Source organism: Lepisma saccharinum, chromosome 29 (assembly GCF_977018435.1).
Source record: "Lepisma saccharinum chromosome 29, izLepSacc3.1, whole genome shotgun sequence".
NCBI lineage: Eukaryota > Metazoa > Arthropoda > Insecta > Zygentoma > Lepismatidae > Lepisma > Lepisma saccharinum.
The window spans coordinates 44463867-44483593 of record NC_139257.1 but is presented as its reverse complement, the minus strand read 5'-3'; the positions used below and the strand labels follow the sequence as shown (position 1 = coordinate 44483593).

Here is a 19727-nt window from a genome sequence, read left to right as displayed (position 1 = left end):
AGACTAGTTTATTTATAGTGATATAAATTGATGTTATATTCATGCCAAAATATGGATTACCTTTGAATTTTTCAAACATACTTTTATTCCTTATAATAATTTCTTGCATGCAAAAAAAAATGTGCTTTAATATAGAACAAATCACATAAAACACAATACAAATTTAATGTAAGAAAATATTGCACTTTGTTAATCAAATGCTCTATGAAACTTTGATGTTTAGCATACGCAAATTAAATAAAGAAGAAATTAAAATTGAAGTACTTACATTCTTACTTTCAAAGCTTACAAAAGCACACACTACTAGCACTTTTTTTAGGCTTAATGAACAAATCAAACACAATTTTCTGTACAACAGTTGGTACACTCATCCATCCATACAGCTCCATGCACACACTTATTCACATGCATCAGTATGCACATACATATATGATTACTTAAGCATAAAATGAAATGAAATATTCACACGTATGATTTCAATATATACAAATTACTAATTGACAATCTGCATTAAGTAAATGTAAAACTAAACTACATACAACATTGAGCATAAGAAGATTAATAATTATTTTTCATTTTACAGTATAAATATGCTTTAATGTGACTTTCTTTTTAATTTGATGGTCATTCCCATTTTCCATAAAATCGGTTTTAATGAAAAATGTTCACACTTCTTAGTGCAATAACATTATGGCATATGGTTAATTGTCAAAGAGGTATAACAAGACAATACAATCTACAAATCATACCACAAAAAAATGAGTGCAAGCTACAAATACATGTCAAAATAAAACTGATTTTGGTATTACCAAGTTTTTCTTCAAATTTTTGTGGTTGTTGTAATATTAATTGGTATTTATAAGGTTACTTAATTTCGCATTAACTGTTTCACATTTACAATTTCTTCTGTATGTATAAACAGATATACAAGAAAAACAAATTGTGGTGGCTTTAGAAAATTAAAAATAAGATAAATTATTTTGCAAAATAAAGGTGTACGGTGTAAAGTAACAAAATGTGAACAAATTAAACTGATAAAAAGTAGGTGTTATTTCATCTTAACAGGAATACCAACAGTTTAGTAAGACAAAGTGTGTCCATGATTTGTCAAAAATGAGTTTAAATGTTAACATTTAAATTTATGGCTTTTGAAATCATTATTTTTCTTAGAGAAAACTGATATTTCGTTTCCAGACTATTATATTTGTGTATGTTCAACTCAACAATTGCCATTAAACACTAGTTCAACTTCTTTTCGAAAGTCAAGATACTTGAACATTATGACTTTTATGTGCTGACTGCATGTATGGGCATCATGTGTTAGATCGTTGTTTCTTCAGCATGACAAGAAGCAGTGTACAGTTTCATAAAGTTGTTTACTTTCAACTTTCTACATGATCCTTTCTTGCCATTGTCATCTTTGGTTCATCATCTTGTCTTGTTCCCACAAGTGACAGCATTTTTCAAACACTTTCTCCAGTCACAAATTACCCCACGCCACAGTTTCCGTTCCTGTGGTGGCAAACTATCCTCCACTTGGCATTTGGATTCTCTTTGTACACAGCCAACAGAATTGCATTGTGTTCTACTTGGCGTTGAGCTGTAAAAAAAGACAATTAATTCATATTACTGAAACATCATAAGAATTTACGAAAGTATTATAACAATTTTGTCCCTCACTGTGGCCGTGCGGTCTAAGGTTTCATCATTTGGGCTCTGGTTACGGGACGCGTGCAGGTTTAGGTCTCCTGGGGGAAGTGAAACAACTTTTTTCCTGAGATTTCGGCCTGTGCATAGGACCGGTAGCCACCCACCATCGTTAGGAAATTGGGGAGCTATGAACGAGGAGCATAATCCGGTCATGAAAACCTACAACAACTGGGGGTTCGTCGTGCTGACCACATGTCACCCTGTAACCAGTTGGATTATCTCCCACCTCTGGTGAATGAGCGAGTAGGATTAGGTAGGAGTGAGGTCGGCTTTACGGCTGTTCGTAAACTCCAGCCAAGTCAGACGAAGCAGGCTACATCTGTTCGTAAACTCAATCCAAGTACGGCTAGCTCTGCCCTCTTCCGGCTCCGTGACGTCCGGCTTACTTGGCTCGTAAGATTTGTAAGCCGTTCGCAATGCGACTGAGTTGGTCAACTGCAGACGAAAACTAGCAGAAAGCACGACACAGCAGCTTTCAATGGCCGGCAATCATTTATTTCAAGCCTTCGTAAGTCAGAAAGACAGTTGAAGGAAAACGTGCAGTTAATATTATATTATAATTCTTTCCGTAGATGTATATATGGGGAAAATATGCAAAAACTGGTATCCGAAGAGAAAAAAGTATAAAACAATAAAAAAGTAAATGTAATGAAATAAATATTTTTAAAGCAATTTCATTTACAATAATTCAATGTTATTAGTTGGTGTTAATACACAGTACACTAAACTGAATTCACCAACCAATAAAATACTACAAAATAATTATTATTGATGTGTAGGCATACAGTTGATTCATTTTTTTCAGTTATTTTTTGTGCCAATTTCTAAAACTGTCAAAAGATTCTATTAATTTATATTAATGTAGCCGAGCTTTATATAGAGTTGAGATTTACTACTATTTTCACCTAATACAACTTCCAAAGAAAGTGAACTGCTTTAACATGCTCAAGAGTCAAGCAGACGACTATCCACCATGCCATAATCCACGCTGTTCGTAAACTGCAGTGTGGGACAGCATCGCTAGTGACGTCAACATGATGTTTCGTGTAACATCTGCGTAATCCAGTTGGCTGGAGTTTACGAACAGGTAGGTAGGCCCAGGCCCTCAATGGGCTGTTGTGCCATGGGTTATTATTATAACAATTTTACTTCAATATGAATTAAAAACAAATAAGACAGAACACTTTAATTAGAGACAGCTAATTCCTCGTCCGAGCTAAGTTTGGTTTTAATTTTATTATTATTTTTTTTTAATTGGGGGCTATAATTTACTTTTGTTTGATACTTTGATTTATTTTTAATGCTTTTCCATCTGATATTTAAAAAATTAAGTTCGCGTAAATCAAGCTTGACATGACAAACGTTCATTTGTATTTCAAGGAAAGCTGAATTATTATTACATGCTTCTGATTGCATTTTTAGTACACGGCTCAAGAACAATGGTTCCTTACCTATGTTCCCGCCGACTTCATAGAGGTAGTGAGTTTGTAGAGTCATTTCTGGATTGACAGTGGCCAACATGCAACTCAAGTTCCCGTTTGGAGCCAGCTCGGATAATGCTCGACTCTTGATGTCATGACGCCGACTGTTGTATCCCGTTGTGAATTCTGGCCTCTTGTTAGCTTCTTCTACAATCCTACAATTATATTTGTACAATGTAAAAATAAGCATTCCATGAAAACATTCAATGAACAAACTAAAATATGAAACTAATTATATGGTTACAAGTTGATATATATTCTGTCAAAAAAGTACTGGGAATTGTTAAATAAAATGCACAATTTTCATTTATTCATCAATTATATTTTTTTGTCGCTTTCAAAGTAGGCCCAATTTGATACAACACACATATGCCAGCATTTTTTCCAGTCTTCGAAACACTTTTTATAGGTACTTTGCGGTATGGCCTTCAGCTCCTTCCACGAATTTTGCTGTATGGCTTCAATCGAGTCAAAACGGGTACCCCAGAACGGCAATTTTAGTTTTGGGAACATAAAGAACTCACACGGGAAAAGATCTGGTGAATATGGTGGTTATCGATGGTATTTATTGTGTTTTTGGCCTTAAATTCTGTCACAACTGTCGCTGTATGTGATGGCGCATTATCGTCGTGTAAAATCCACGAATTGTTCTTCCACAAATCTGGCCGTTTCTGACAGATTTCTTCACGCAAAAGCTTCAATACGGCCAAAAAGTATTCTTTATTGACCAACCGTCTGTCCCTCTGGAACGAATTCATGATGCACCAAACCACGAATATCGAAGAAAACAATGAGCAGCATCACCTTGACTTTTGAGCGACTTTGACGTGGTTTTTTCGGTTTCGGCTCGTCTTTTGTCCTCCATTCTGATGACTGTTGACTTGTTTGCATGTCAAACTCGTAGACCCATGTCTCGTCACCAGTTATGATGCGTTCCATGAATGTGGGATCAGAATTGGCACGATCCAGCATGTCTAAACAGACCTGCTCACGATACTTTTTTTTTTAAGAAAATTCAGCTCTTTTTGGAACAAGCCGTGCGGCGACATGTCTCGTGCCCAAAATATCCACCAAAATCGAACAAACAGACTTGTGAGAGATGTTAAGGTCACTAGCTATCTCTCTTAAGCTGGAATGGCGATTATCGAGCACAATTTCCTCACTTTTTCGATGTTTTCATTGGTTGAAGAGATCGAAGGTCGTCCAGAACGAGGCATGTCTTCGGCGATCTCTCGGCCCTCCTTGAATGCTTTGTACCACTCATAAGCCCATGTTTTTGATAAAACTGATTCACCATAAGTCCTTTCTAACATTTTTAGCGAGTCAGCACACAAAATTCCGTTCGCAACACAAAATTTAAGGCAAACTCTTTGTTCGGTGATTTCGTTCATTGTAAAAATCGTGATGCACTACTGAAGTGGACTGATTCAACCAGCTGCTGTAAACAAACTGGTTGACAGATCGAACTCATGTTTGGCATAGTAATTAAGTACAGTGCTACCAACTTACCAAATTCCTGGTACTTTTTTGACAGAAGGGTAAGTTGCAGCTGTAACTGTGATATGCTCTGTCATGAGTACAGAACATTGGCATATCAGAAATTTAGTGGAGAGAATTTATTAATAATAAATTGGGATTTGATGTAGATTTGACTAAAAATGTTACCTTCCTATTTCCCACAGTTTGCAAGAGGGGAGGGGGGCATACCTATTGGCAGGCCAGATGTGGTTCATGATCTGTTGTTTAGGTGAAGCATTTAGCTCAGGATTTGCCTGAAGGGGCCGAGAAAGAACATAATACAGTATATACTGTCCACCAAGGAGGAATGAAAAATTGTTTAACAAATATCATGCAAAATGAATATTAATACTTGTACAAAATTTCGACCCACAAAGTCAAGATATGAAATATGATGTGCTGAATACTCACTTCACTGGAAATTAGATTAAGATTTATTTTATTACATGCTATGATATCGGACATGTCAATTTGTGTTCACCTTACAATATACTAATACAATGAAATACAATAATATAATATAGTGAGTTGATACAATGAAATGATACCTTAGCCTATTACAGTTCAATGCTTAAAGGTGTTTTAGTGATACAGTCTATTACATTAAAGTAACACCAGTAAAACATATTGAGGTTACAATATAAAAATAATATTCTGTAAGTGTTCTGTATTAAATGATTATATGAAATACTGTAAGATAATATAACGGTAAGACTTATAACATATGGGACAAATACTGGATTCCAGGCAAACAAGGGAATATTGATAGGAAATCAAGCAATGAAAGCTTACAATAGGCTTTAATTCTGTGAAAACTGATTAAAAACTCTATTTGACCTTTGCAGCACGAGGAGGGGAAAGTATCCAGCGTTTCAGAGACTGAGGGAGGTCTGTGTTTTTGACTGAGGGCCTGCAGTCATGCATTTACCAAACATGACAGAATTGAACTGTGCGATTTTATACTGCTCTAATTGGCAAGTCTGCAACTAAACACATGGCCATGAAATCAGGCAGGTGGCAGAAGTTCGTACTGTTGCCACGTCGGAGCACAACCCCTTGTGTTCAGAGGTTTAAGAGAATGAAATATCTCATTTTAGAGTTGGTCTTTGTGTTCCATGTGATACAAACTGACAGTATTTGCTCGAAAGGTCAGGGATGACACAAAAGTGCCCCGGAGTGAGGTCAGTCTGATGCTCGAACTAGGCAACGCAGCCCGGTTGACGTTACCGCACAGTGTACGGGAACCAGCGACTTTTGTCCCACTCTCGCTTTGCTTTTCCCACACGTGGCACCAGCGCAATTCTGTGCAGCCTTCTATTTTCATGGACACGCGTTTAAGTAGAGTTATTAATAAAATGGCAGAATAATTATACTGCAGGAGGCCTTAGAAAGAGCACATCGCGGGCTAACAGCAGACGTCGCTCGCACACTATTGCCGATACTCTCGTGTCGTCTGCTCCTCAGCCGAACAAACAGGCGGAGGTAACAAGAGGCAGAGGTCACTCACCCTTCCAGAAGGGTGCAGCAAGCTAGCTGTGGCAACCAGACTCGCTCATTCACGGACCTGATTGGTTCTCACAGGCACACCCCCATATTGTCATCTGCTGCAAGCCCACGAAGCGATCTTTTTAAGGCCTCATGGAGTATACATCGTTTAAACTCTGAAGTGATTGAAATGCATTGAATTTGTAGCTTACCTCAGAACAACATCTCCAGCCGTGGTACTCTCTGAAAGTCTAACCGGGTACCCGTTCATTCGGAACTGCTTGGCATCGATGCGGACGACCCCTTCCTGGAAGTCAACTTCGTTTTCTATCTTCCTAATTATTGGTTCCCTGGGACGCCAGTTCAACAACTTCATCATCTACAGGGAAAGCAGATATGGAAAATTAAAATTGATTGTCATTTTCTCTTTTCTGCCTTTCAAGTCTGTATAGCAAAAATATATTAAATGTGGTTTATGATGCATACGGTGAAAGGAGAAGACTTAGATATTACAATTGATATCAAAGACACGGAGAACTTTAATTTATTACAAAAGTAAAAATTCCATTTCTTAGTGTTACAGTAATGCTATATAGGGTGTATCAGAAGTGGTAGCTCAAACTGAAATGGTGAAAAGTACACAAAAGTCTCAGTAAATACGGGGTTGCAAACAAACTGTTTGTGAGATAATTGAGAACGTATGGTTACGACCCGCCACTGCCTTACATTATTTCTACACATTATATACTTGTCTCCTTGCACTCTCCGAGGTTTTCTTGTTTAAAACTGAACACTGATGAAAGGGGACGTTGTAAACAAACCACATGTCCTATACAGGACGGAAGGCATAACAGGCACATCAGTAAAGTGACAAGCATATGATGTGTCCAAACAAGTCAGTCGAGGATCGTAACCATACATCTGCAATTATCTCAAGACTTTTTGTGCTTCCACTATTGTGTAGTTTTCAGTTTCAGTTTGTACTATCACTCCTGATACACCCTGTATATTTTGATGAACAAAATACTCTCTTACACCATGTGTTGGAAATGTATTTTGTTAATTGTTTATCATCACAAACAGCACATTCTTTATTACAAGTGCTTATTTTCCATAAACAGCGCCTCCATGTGATCAGAGCAAATGGAAACATAGGGAAAACCCAGCACAATGAACTATTTATAAATATATTTATTAGTTGTATACATTATCTATGAACCCATTATACAAAGTATGCATACATTTACAACATAATACTTTACTTAGTAATTATTTCATAAGTATATAAATCACTGAGAATGAAGAAGTGAGATAGTTTTGATTGCATCAGTGTATCCAACCTTATATAAATATGGTGAAAATTATCCACTGTAGGTCTCGTGAAGCTTACGCTGAATTACAGGATCTGCCAGTGAATTGGGCAATTTGGCAACACTGTTATTCCACCCTTTACAGTGTAGGGGAGGAAAGCTGATACCTGTATCTACTATCAGATTAAAAATTATAGATACTAGAGTTTGGACTCTAATTAAAAATTGACCAGTAAGATATAAAAATACGAGTTACATCAAAATTTAGCATATTCAATTCTGCGTTAATCTATGTTAACCAAATTTATTTGTGAGTAAAGTAAAAGTAAAGTGCTCCCCTGTGCATAGCACCATGCCATGAAGGCGTATAGGGGGTGTTGATCCGGTCATGAGTGGGGGTGATGTAATCAGCATCATGCCCCTGACTGCCTTTACCCCCCAGGGTTTCCCCCAGGTACCCATGTTATTCGATGCTGGGTGGGCGCCGGGGCCGCTTCCATCGTTAGAAAAGTTCCCGGATTTGAAACGGCCGGGGATCGAACCCGGGACCCTTAGCATGGTAGTCAGACGCGTTACCGACTGAGCCACCATGTGAGTATTCGTTATATTTTTTTAGCGTTCTGAGAACGTAAAAAGGGCCGGTTTTTTTGAGTTTTGCAAACAATCGCTCTTTTTGAAATTCTCTAAATAAGAAATGGGTTGTCCGATCGTGATGAAATTTTGGTATGGTGCAGGCAGAAAGGTTTTAAACATAAATCTTAATTTTCAGATTTTTAAAATTTGTCAAAAAACCGTTATCATTAACTTTGCGAAACAACTTTTTCTTAGTATTGGGTAGTCTTACAAATACAATACTGGTCTTGTTTGAAAGCTCTTTGAATCTGTTTTTAAAATCCATTATCGTTGTCAATTCACTTTGAGAAACTGATTTTATGCAGATTTTTATTCAGCGGAGCAAAGATGAGTGCGGAAAGTGGCAACACTGCACACAGCGATATCCGTTAAAACGTGGAAACTGTAGGCTGTCACTGCAAGCGATGAAACTTCAGACAGAAGAGGTTGGAATTCTTGTGAACATACTTCAGAAAGCATTGAGTAACATCCATAGCAGGTGTATGATATGGCTACAGCAAAATGGAAGCCATCTTTCTGACACCATATTTTGCAAACTGAGTTTTGTTCTGGACCATCAAATGCTATTGTATATACTTCCCCATAAAGGTAAAATACATCATTTGTAGAGGCACATATTTTCGATAATTAAAAAAGCAAAATTTTGGTACAAAACACAGGCAATTAACGTTTCAAAAGGGGTAAATAAAATAAAATTTCAGTGTTATAGCGGTGAAAATTTAGATCAAAAGCGGTATATAAAATGACACTTTGGTTTTAAAATTGTGAATTTAATCCTAAATTTGATTTGAAAACAGCACTTATTACATAAAATAAACATATCCTTTCTAACAACACATTTATGTTGTTACCAGAATATTAAGTTTATTCCTGTACAAAGGGGTCCATTTTTGTTTCTCAAATATTTACAGCTGAATTAATCAATTTTCCATGAATTGCATAACTCACAGGATAATTCACACTTGAGAAAGTACTGTGTCCATAAATAAACTCTAAATTTCATGTTTAAGAGTATATTTCGCATTTTGCAGTTCATTTCGCATCATTTTGTGACAAAACAGGGTAGGAAAATGCACATCACACCTTTCAGAAGCATGAAAAATTAACATTGCAATATGTTACTTCACATTTCGTATTTTCGTCAAAAACGAAATATGCATGCTTCTATGGTCATTTGATAATGTTGCAACTGAGTTTTAATGAGTTTTCAAAATTGCCCAATTCACTGCAATGTACACATTACATATAAAAATTGGAGAAGTTCTGTTTGTAAATATGAGCTGGAGTGATTGTATGGAACCCATTGAGATTTAAATATTCTGATTATGATATTCAGTACTAACTAAAATTATTGGTAAATATGCGATATCGCCTGAACGGATTTCTTCAAATTTCAGGAGGAACTCCTTACTGAAATCAGTTTCTGTAGCATTTTCAAAGTTCTTCGAGCTATTTTCTTTCACAGAAACTGAAAACTTCACCATAGAATGCTGCGGAACAAGAAATAATCACTTTTTATGTAACGAACTTGCATTTTCTGACAACATTATGCCGTTGTTTCCATTATGTACCTGCAGATGGCACGAGCGTCGAAAGTCACGCGGTCTCACTAGCGTTTCCAAAATTGCCTTTTAAGTAAAAAAAAAAAAAGTAAAGTGTTCCCCTGTGCTTAGCAGCACGGCATGAAGGCGTATAGGAGGTGTGGGGGTAACGCCCCACATTGCCTTTTTCTTACGAGAATTTTTTTCTTTATTTTTTAAACTATGCTTACCTAACATAACCCAATCTAACTTAACCTTGCCGGAAATGGTCCATGGGGCTATTGTCAATGGTTTTTGGGGCTATCATGAATGGTTTTTGGGGCTACCTGTCAATGGTTTTTGGGGCTATCCGTCAATGGTTTGTGGGGCTATCATGAATGGTTTTTGGGGCTATCCGTCAATGGTTCGTGAGGCTATCGTGAATGGTTTTTGGGACTATCCATCAATGGTTTGTGATGACATAATGAACACGAAAGTAGGTATTTTTCGGTGAAGAAGGTTGAAACACTGCATACCCACTCTGAATCGACAAAACACAAGCACAACGCACGATGATCCATGACGAGTGCACGCCATATTGTCTGTTACCCAAGCGGAACAAGGAAGACAAATAATGACTCTTAATATGAAAATTTTACACTATTTTATGGAAAAAGGCATAACCTCACCTTAAAGAATCTTCCGCAATGCAGAATAGGTAAGTATCAATGTTAAAATTAACGAAATAAACGAGTGAGAGGTGTTCGGGCGATATCACATAATTACCAAATTATTATTTGTCATATCCAAAAATAAGATATGAAACTCACTGGTTTGCTATTCTCCTTCTGCACTCTCTTCACCCGCTCTTCCTCATTTTGTTGCCGAATCTGGAAGACTAGTTCATCAGGTACAGCCCACAGGACCTCTCGGTACTGAATCAGCATCTTCGTGAGGCTGCAAGTGTCCGCTGCGAAGCTCACTTGGCTTGCGATGCTGTCCTTGTCTCCGAAGCGAACGCATCGTGGAGGGAACAAGTTGGGAGCCATGATCATTGCCACGTTATGCAATGACATCTTGTTCAATTGTTCATGTTCAACGACTCTTGCAAGGAACGTGACAAGGGCTCGCAAAGTGTTCCTGTGTTCTGCCGGCAGGAGAAGCACAAGCAGGTTCAATGCACGGATTTTGATTTCTACATCAGGGATCACTGGAAACAAACAAAATATAAAGTTCACAATAATGTCATCAGACAGACAAAATAAATGTTATCATTACTATGAATTGTCAATGATCAGCTGAGGTTACATTTAAGTCTCACAATTATAACACCATTAAGCCTTGTTTCCATGATTATGAAAAACTAAATATGCTGACCAAGGCAGTAATTTATTTTATAAAAACATAAACTAAACGTAACGTTTCAACCTTCTAGCAAGGTCTTCTTCAGACTCTGCACCAAGTACAAATGTAACAAGATACAAAAACAGGGCATTTTGTATACACAAACATTACTCCCTCCAGACTTTTAGAAAGTTGTTCTGGAACTTTCTAGCAGGTGGCTTTCCCTTGTCAACTATACTTTCACCTAGAAGGCTAAACATATTTACTTCCATATAGAATGTGGTTGCACTTCTTATCTCATGCTCTTTTTCCTTTATGAGGATGAGGCTAAGCAGATAGGAAGGGAGAAGAGAATGCTAGTGAGAAAATGGAAGGAGTCCAAGGCAATAGAGAAGAAAGGTGAAGAAGACACAATGAACTGGAATAGGGGACTTATGATAAACAAAGAATGGAAGAAGGTGTTAGAAAGAGTGGAAAGGACAAGAGAGAAAGAGGAGAGGAGAAGCAAGAAAAATGAAGGAAAAAGAGCTTGAGATAAGAAGTGAAACCAGATTCTATATGGAAGTAAATATGTTTAGCCTTTTAGGTGAAAGTATAGTTGACAAGGGAAAGCCACCTGCTAGAAAGTTCCAGAACAACTTTCTAATAGTCTGGAGGGAGTAATGTTTGTGTATATATAATGCCCTGTTTTTGTATCTTGTTACTTTTGTACTTGATACAGAGTCTGAAGAAGACCTTGCTAGAAGGTTGAAACGTTACGTTAAGTTTATGTTTTTATAAAATAAATTACTGCCTTGGTCAGCATATTTAGTTTTTCATAAGTCTCACAATATATATTTATACACAATAATAACTATGTCGGATGACACCAGTCATATTGATATCACAATGTCTGCGATCTAGATATTTCATAGACTCTGCAAAACATTTCCACTGAGCCTAAATGTCTTTGCCCTTATGTAAAATACACAATTTTAATTAAAATTACACCAACATATTGTAGTAAAATTGATATATTAATTAAATAACATATATTTTAACATTATCTCAACCTATGAATACTTTTTTACAAGAATTCTGGTAAGATGTTAAGGCATAGTTGTAGTGTTACAGTTACGCAGTTTCGCCGGCCCCCATGGCCGAGTAGTTAACACATCATGCTAGGACGTCAGGTGTTCCAGGTTCGAATCCCGGCCTGGGCATGGGTGTTTGTGAGTGTCCATTCATCAATTTCATCATACCATTAGCCAAAAGTGGTACAAAAAGCAATGTAAAATAAAGCAAATCAATCAGTTATGCAGTTTAACAGTTATGCTACCATCCATCACCTGGCATACAAAACAAAATGGTGTCATATATTCATTATAAAAATTTGAAATTAGGGCATTCCAATTTGGACACCCTGTATTTTTTATCAAAACAAGAAAAAGCAACGAAAACATTTGCAATTTTACATTTCTAATGCAACAGCCATAATTCAGACAACACTTCTTACCATGACACTGGTAGAACATCCCAACGTATTCTGCCGTGAGCAGGGGCTGTGGAAGATCCCGGAGGAAAGTCTTGAGCACAGCAGCCAGGTCGTGGCAGGAGCAGTTCTGCAACGCATGATCCACCAGCTCAGGCCTCCTGTAGAACTCCGCTTCTATTTCAGCCTTCAGACTTTCGATCTTCAGCTTCTGCCCAGGTACCCTCAGAATCCCTTCTTCTTGGACCCCGTTGCGATCCAAGTAGCTCAGAAACTGCAATGGAACACATCTACATGAGGGACTGTGGGTATCTCCATGTAAATTATTATTTTAAGGTAAGGTGAAGGTAGTAAAATTCCCCGAGCACTTTGCACCATGCCAAATAGGGGGAGATATGGGGGCAGGGCCCCAAACATTCTATCGATTTCAGTCATGTTGGAAGCACTATATTCCAACAAGCTTTACCCAGGCCCATAGCCAGGCAGGGGACAGGGGAGCTGAGCCAAGGTAAATCTATTTTCTGTAATTTGTTTGCAGTGAAGAGTGAAAATGTAGACAGCAGATATTATTTTGCTCACAACTTTGGTGAAGGATAAATTCACAGAATGTGAACAACAGCTAACACATTTCTTCATCTTATTTGTAAGAAGTAGCGGCAAGTATTTAGAAGATTCTCTTTTCTAGACTCTAGAAAGTTCTTTGAGAGGAATCTGTATCTTCGGTGTCCCTGTTGCAATCTTTAAAGTCATCATGCAAATTCCCTCCGCATCTGCGTCAGATGTCAACAGCTCCCATGTTTTTGGAACGAAGGGGAGTTTCATTGCTTCAGCCGGGAGTGGAATGTACTGTAGGCATTACGATTGAATATTGTGCAATTTTTTCTTATGTGATATAAATATCTGTTTCATCAAAAGTAGTATAGTGTGTGCAGTAAGGGATTATTTCAGTAGCAGTCAACACTTCAAAAATCGATGTTTTAAAATATATAGAAAAATGTAGTATTTATTTTAATCTGTACTTTTTGGGATTGGGTGGTCAACCAGCAACAGCTGAAACTCGCCCAGCAATAAAGTCAATTCAATTTACCTTCATTTAATACTCTTAAACTTTTGAAAATTGGACTTGGTTTACAAAGCCCCCCCCCGGAGATCAGTTCTAGCTACGGGCCTGGCTTATACCTCTAGGGTTAACCCCTGGTAACCATGTAATTGAGGCTGGGTGAGCCCAAAAGCTCCTTTGTGGGGTGACAAAGCTTCCTAGAACAAAGAAAAAACAGTTTCGTGGATAAAGTGAGTACTAGTTTCACATATTACAGAGATGGAATGTTCTCGACGGTTTGGAACGCAGACCTTACAAATTCCATTACTAGCCTCATCTGGTGAAAAGGTACCAGCCAGCAGGGGCAATTCTCCATGTAGGAAGTGAGGAACTTCCTACAGTTCATATATACTTGCTTCCATTTCTCTACTTTTTAAGAGTTTAATAATAATGCGCATAATAAAATTATGAGCTCAATGTACGTACAATTGACTAGGTTAGCTACTGTCAAGAGTTGACTGGTGGCGCTCCTTCCAGCCGCAGCCAAAGTTGATGGACACACACGCTTTGTTGCCCCGCCTGAGGAACCTCTCTGGTATCACTACAAATGGGTGAGGAGTGGAAAAGAGGCAGGGGGGAAGGTTGCGGTTTTAAAGCATCCAGCGAGGAATCATCGAGGAGTTCCTACATCAGTGGTGCCAACCCCATCAAAATGGTACTAATCGTAGCACCGTTTGATCTTTGTTGACCCGTAGCATCCTGCTTTTGGCATAATAGTCAAATCAGAGGCGAAGATATAGTACAAGCAATGCAAGCACTGCTTGCGTTATTCGAATATAATTTAATGTACTTAAAGTTTTAGCCTTATTTAGTTTCCATCGCACTCGATTTCGCGAAAAATTACGGCCGCAAACTCCGTCCGCAGCTCTGTAGCAAGCACCAGGCTCAATGCTTGCGGTCGCTCTTCGGGAGAATAACGCACCCGAAGGAGTCACATGGCGAAGCGTGAAATTGGGGTGGAAACCCGTTCACAATGCTCCTACAAAAAGCTCTGCTTCCTGAGCTTGCGTGATTCCCGAAAATAGCCGAGTTCAACCGAAAGCAGAAGGATACATCTGTGGATACATTGCCAGCAAAAACTAGTAACGAATATTTGTCTTCATGAACACGTAAACAAGATCGCGAATATAATAATGATTCCTAGTCATAAAATAGCTAAAATAAGTTATTATCACTATTATTAAGTTCTAAATTCCATATATATCATATTATATTACAAATTATTTTAGATTTCGCAAAATGTAAAACGCGTAAAAAATTGACACTGGGAGTTGGGGCGAGATGGCAAAGGGCGAGTGTTTGTGTTTCCAGGAAGCGGAATGTGCACCCCCCGTGAAGAGTTTCCCCAGGGAGGAGAAAGATTCGACGGACCTTGGTCTAGACCCTGCGTCCAGCTCGGTCCAGCTCAAATTACGTCAGAATTGTTGGACCACTACCAGTGTTTGCAACTGCCAAATTATTTACACAGTAATTCAAGTGAGCTGTTTCTCAAATTTTACAACTACATTCAATAAATTGACGGCTTTTAAATAAAACTTGGGGTGAAAATAAAGCTATCTGAAAAAGAACTATCTACTGAAATTTGTACACAGCACAGAAGTAAGTCATATACATTGTACACATTGTGAACACAAGAACATGTTTTTAAGTTTTATTGTTGTTGTTGAGTTCGTTTTTTAAGTCCACTTTATGCACAACAAGGGTAATCGGGACAGGACCTACAGTTTAAAGTGGGTACTAATAAATAAATAAGAAATCCCGTACACTTTTAGTCGTATGCGGAAAGTTCGCATATGCAAGCCGTTTACTACCATATGAATAACGTTACCTGGAATTTTGAAAGTAAATGTGACGTTTGCGGATCATGTGGTTTATTTTTAGTACAGCCACTTCATTATGATATTTTGTCAAATCCAGCTAACGGGCCAATGAGGCTATAAACCTCGACCCCCCCCCCCCTTTCGGCATGCCATTGTACTACTTGTTTTGTTGCACTGAAACATCGCTTGCCTCCTTCGTAAGACTACGCTTCGCTACTGAGTCAAATCTAGTATAATCTGCAAACGCGAGTGCCTGGGAGACGGAAATTTAATTCAAAGGAATAGGTTTTCAGGAAATTGAAAGAATATTACATTCAAATCTTATTTATAATTCACCAGCGGACTTGTTTTCAAATAATAGGGAGTATGCGCACACAGCGACACACTTTTTTTACAACCATACGACGATCCATCATCCTCTATCTTTTCTTTATCCTGTCGATTTTGTTCCTGAGGAGATTTTACGGCAGTAAATCTATAGAAGGTTGGCAGTAAACAAACCATTTTCTCAAACCGTTTCAAGTTATATGATGAACCAATCTCGTTTGTTGAGCAATTCTACACAATTTTGTGTAGTGAATAATAAGTAATGCAAGTTCAAAACTCGAAAAATATATGCATAATTGAACTTAAAACTGTAGTTATCTGAAAATAAGTAATTAATAATAAATCCTAGCACAATTTAGAAGCATTTATCATAATTTCAGAGTTTAAGCAGTACTTTTTATTATCCTCAATCCACACAACAGGAAGAGGGGACAAAATGGAAATTCTTGCAAAATCTGAAATATCATCATGTATTTTCGTTGTTTTTTATAGGTTCACATTAAAAAAATTCACAGTTCAAGGGGGCAGGGGCCCTTGCCCTACCTTCTACGTGGGCCTGCAGGTAACATTCTAAATGCAATGGATAATACGAGTGATTTGTGTGACTGTAATCGAATGCATTTTTCAAACCTTCCTCAGTTTACCAAAACTTCTTCCTACACTTCAAAAAAGCCACGAGTCGCCACAGCCAGCCGGACCTGAATTGACAGGTATTGGAATTTATAAGGTCTGCATTCCAAACTGACTACAACATCTCTGTAATATGTTTTTCTTATGTATACCTTCCAATTTTTACTTACAAGTCAACAGTTCAGTTATTTATCCGTACCCCCAATATTCCCTAACACCCCCAAAAATTTTCTCAACACACCCTCTAAATCTGTACTTACACCCCTCTAAATATGAACTCACATCCCCCAGATTAAAAATTCTGGACAAACCCGAATACAGAATAGTTTTTAAACAATTTTTTAATCCAGTTTTTTCATAGATTAGAAAACCAAATTTTGTTGCCTTTTTAATATTTTCTTATATTATATTAGTATCATTGACAAAACCATGGTTGAATGTAATCATTAAGGCATATAAATACTGTAAAATCACATGAATCTGTATTCCAAATAACTGGCACATATACACTATGTTGCCATTCGTCACCGGACACCACATACCAGTACGTTAATCTGGTTGCAGCACCATATCAGTATCGTGTAGGGCCACCTTTCACCGCAATGACGTCCGCAACCCTTCGAGGAAGACTTTCCACCAATTTGCGATACGTGTCGACGGGAATCTTGCCCCATGCCTCCTGCAAAGCGGCAAACAGCTCAGTGGTGTTTTTTGGGCAGCATGGCCTGGCTCTCAAGCGACGCTCCAACTCGTCCCAAAGGTGTTCAGTGAGGTTGATATCTGGACTTTGGGCTGGCCAATCAAGTTTTTGCACACCCATGTCCTCGAACCACGTGTTCATAATGCCTGCCGTATGACATGGAGCATTGTCGTGCTGAAACAGGTATGGGCCAATACCAAATTGTTCCCACCATGTCGGTAGCGCAGAATTGTCCAGAACTTTTTGGTAAGCATCGGCATTCATGTTCCACCAAACTAAAACAAGAGAACCAAGACCATACCACGAAATCCAGGATCACACCATGATGCCACCTCCGCCGAATTTCACTGTGGGTACGTTATAGTCCTGTAAACAGCGTTCACCGGGCATACGCCACACCGACACACGTCCATCAGACCGCCACATCTGGTAGTGCGATTCATCACTCCATAGAACGGATTTCCATTGTTCGAGAGTCCAATGGTGGCGTTCCTTGCACCACTGTAACCGACGGGTCGCATTGAGGGCTGTGATATGCGGCTTGTGAACTGCTGCCTGACCATGAAAACCAAGTGCAACGATCTCCCGGCAGACAGTACGATCACTTGCAGCACTACTGGAAGCCGATCGAAACTCCTCTGTCACCATCTGTAACGACGCCTTCCGGTTTGACTTCACCACAAGTTTCAAGCATCGACGGTCACGATCTATTAATATTTTCGATTTACTGGGTCTGGGCATCACCCCCTGAAACTCAAGGCCATTTCGGTCAACCTCCCCCTCGTGACATAGGGACAGGCAGACCCTTGGGGGTCAAGGAAAGGAGGGTGAAAATTCTCCACACCCTGCAAAAATGATACTTTTAGTTGAGCTTCGAGCTGTGTACTGTGAACGTGTGCTTTTACAGGTGGATGTGCATTCGCCTTACATTTAGTGTTTTAGTGGGTTTTTTTTTTCTTGTTTGTGGTACAAGAAGTAATCTTTTGATGGTATCATGCCATTTCGTAGTTGTGCGCCATATTGTAAAGGCAATTACGACAATGAGTCAACAGTGACAACTATTTTCGTATCCAAACCATCCAGAAAGCCGAGAGAAATGGATTAGAGCTATCCACGGGAAATATTTTTCACCAACAAAAGCTTCCAAGGTAATTTCAAGTAGCTAGTATAAGATGCATGTTTTGTTTGAAATGGCATTCTCAAGTTGCCTTTGTATACTCCTCAACAGCTAGCAATTCCTCTCCTCCACTTGCACATACTTTACACTACATTATGCTTAACTTCAATAAATGGAAACTCACCCTTGATATTTTTATCTCTTCCCTGTAATAGCTATTTAGTTGGGTAATAAATAAAGACAATATAGAATAATTTTGTACTTCATAAAAATGCTACGTTGCTTTTCAGACTCTCTAGGTTAATCACGATGATGAGTACAAACAGTGAATTGATGAGATATATATCATCTTCGCTTATGAAGGCAAGGACAAGTCAAACTTTTCCAATTCGAAAAGAAACCGAGAACGAGACATTCATTTCAAACTATGAAAAGCCGAGAACGAGACAAACATTTTCAACTCGATAGGAAACCGTGAAAGGCATTCATTTCAAACTATCAAAAGCCGAGAACGAGACAAACATTTTCAACTCGATACGAAACCGAGAAAGGCATTCATTTCAAACTATGAAAAGCCGAGAACGAGACAAACATTTTCAACTCGATACGAAACCGAGAAAGGCATTCATTTCAAACTATGAAAAGCCGAGAACGAGACAAACATTTTCAACTCGATACGAAACCGAGAATGGCATTCATTTCAAACTATCAAAAGCCAAGAACGAGACAAACATTTTCAACTCGATACGAAACCGAGAAAGGCATTCATTTCAAACTATGAAAAGCCGACAACGAGACAAACATTTTCAATTCGATAGGAAACCGAGAAAGGCATTCATTTCAAACTTATGAAAAGCCGAGAACGAGACAAACATTTTCAACTCGATACGAAACCGAGAAAGGCATTCATTTCAAACTTATGAAAAGCCGAGAACGAGACAAACATTTTCAACTCGATACGAAACCGAGAAAGGCATTCATTTCAAACTATGAAAAGCCGAGAACGAGACAAACATTTTCAACTCGATACAAAACCGAGAAAGGCATTCATTTCAAACTATGGAAAGCCGAGAACGAGACAAACATTTTCAACTCGATACGAAACCAAGAAAGGCATTCATTTCAAACTATCAAAAGCCGAGAACGAGACAAACATTTTCAACTCGATACGAAACCGAGAAAGGCATTCATTTCAAACTATGAAAAGCCAAGAACGAGACAAACATTTTCAATTCGATACGAAACCGAGAAAGGCATTCATTTCAAACTATCAAAAGCCGAGAACAAGACAAACATTTTCAACTCGATACGAAACCGAGAAAGGCATTCATTTCAAACTATGAAAAGCTGACAACGAGACAAACATTTTCAACTCGATACGAAACCGAGAAAGGCATTCATTTCAAACTATGAAAAGCCGAGAACGAGACAAACATTTTCAACTCGATACGAAACCGAGAAAGGCATTCATTTCAAACTATCAAAAGCCGAGAACGAGACAAACATTTTCAACTCGATACGAAACCGAGAAAGGCATTCATTTCAAACTATCAAAAGCCGAG

At 38.3% G+C, this 19727-nt stretch overlaps 1 protein-coding gene across 3 annotated transcripts in view; it reads right to left on the bottom strand.

The window, feature by feature from the left end:
• Positions 1-19727, bottom strand: part of conu (Rho GTPase-activating protein conundrum) — a 327867-nt gene continuing 308140 nt past the window's right edge. For all 3 annotated transcript variants that reach the window (XM_083114347.1, XM_083114348.1, XM_083114349.1), the window contains 5 exons: positions 12497-12746; positions 10488-10867; positions 6407-6573; positions 3162-3346; positions 1-1600 (listed from right to left, as the gene is read on the bottom strand). In XM_083114347.1, coding sequence (XP_082970473.1) covers positions 1488-1600; positions 3162-3346; positions 6407-6573; positions 10488-10867; positions 12497-12746 — 1095 coding nt within the window. In that variant the 3' untranslated portion in view covers positions 1-1487. The remainder of the gene's footprint in view (positions 1601-3161; positions 3347-6406; positions 6574-10487; positions 10868-12496; positions 12747-19727) is intronic.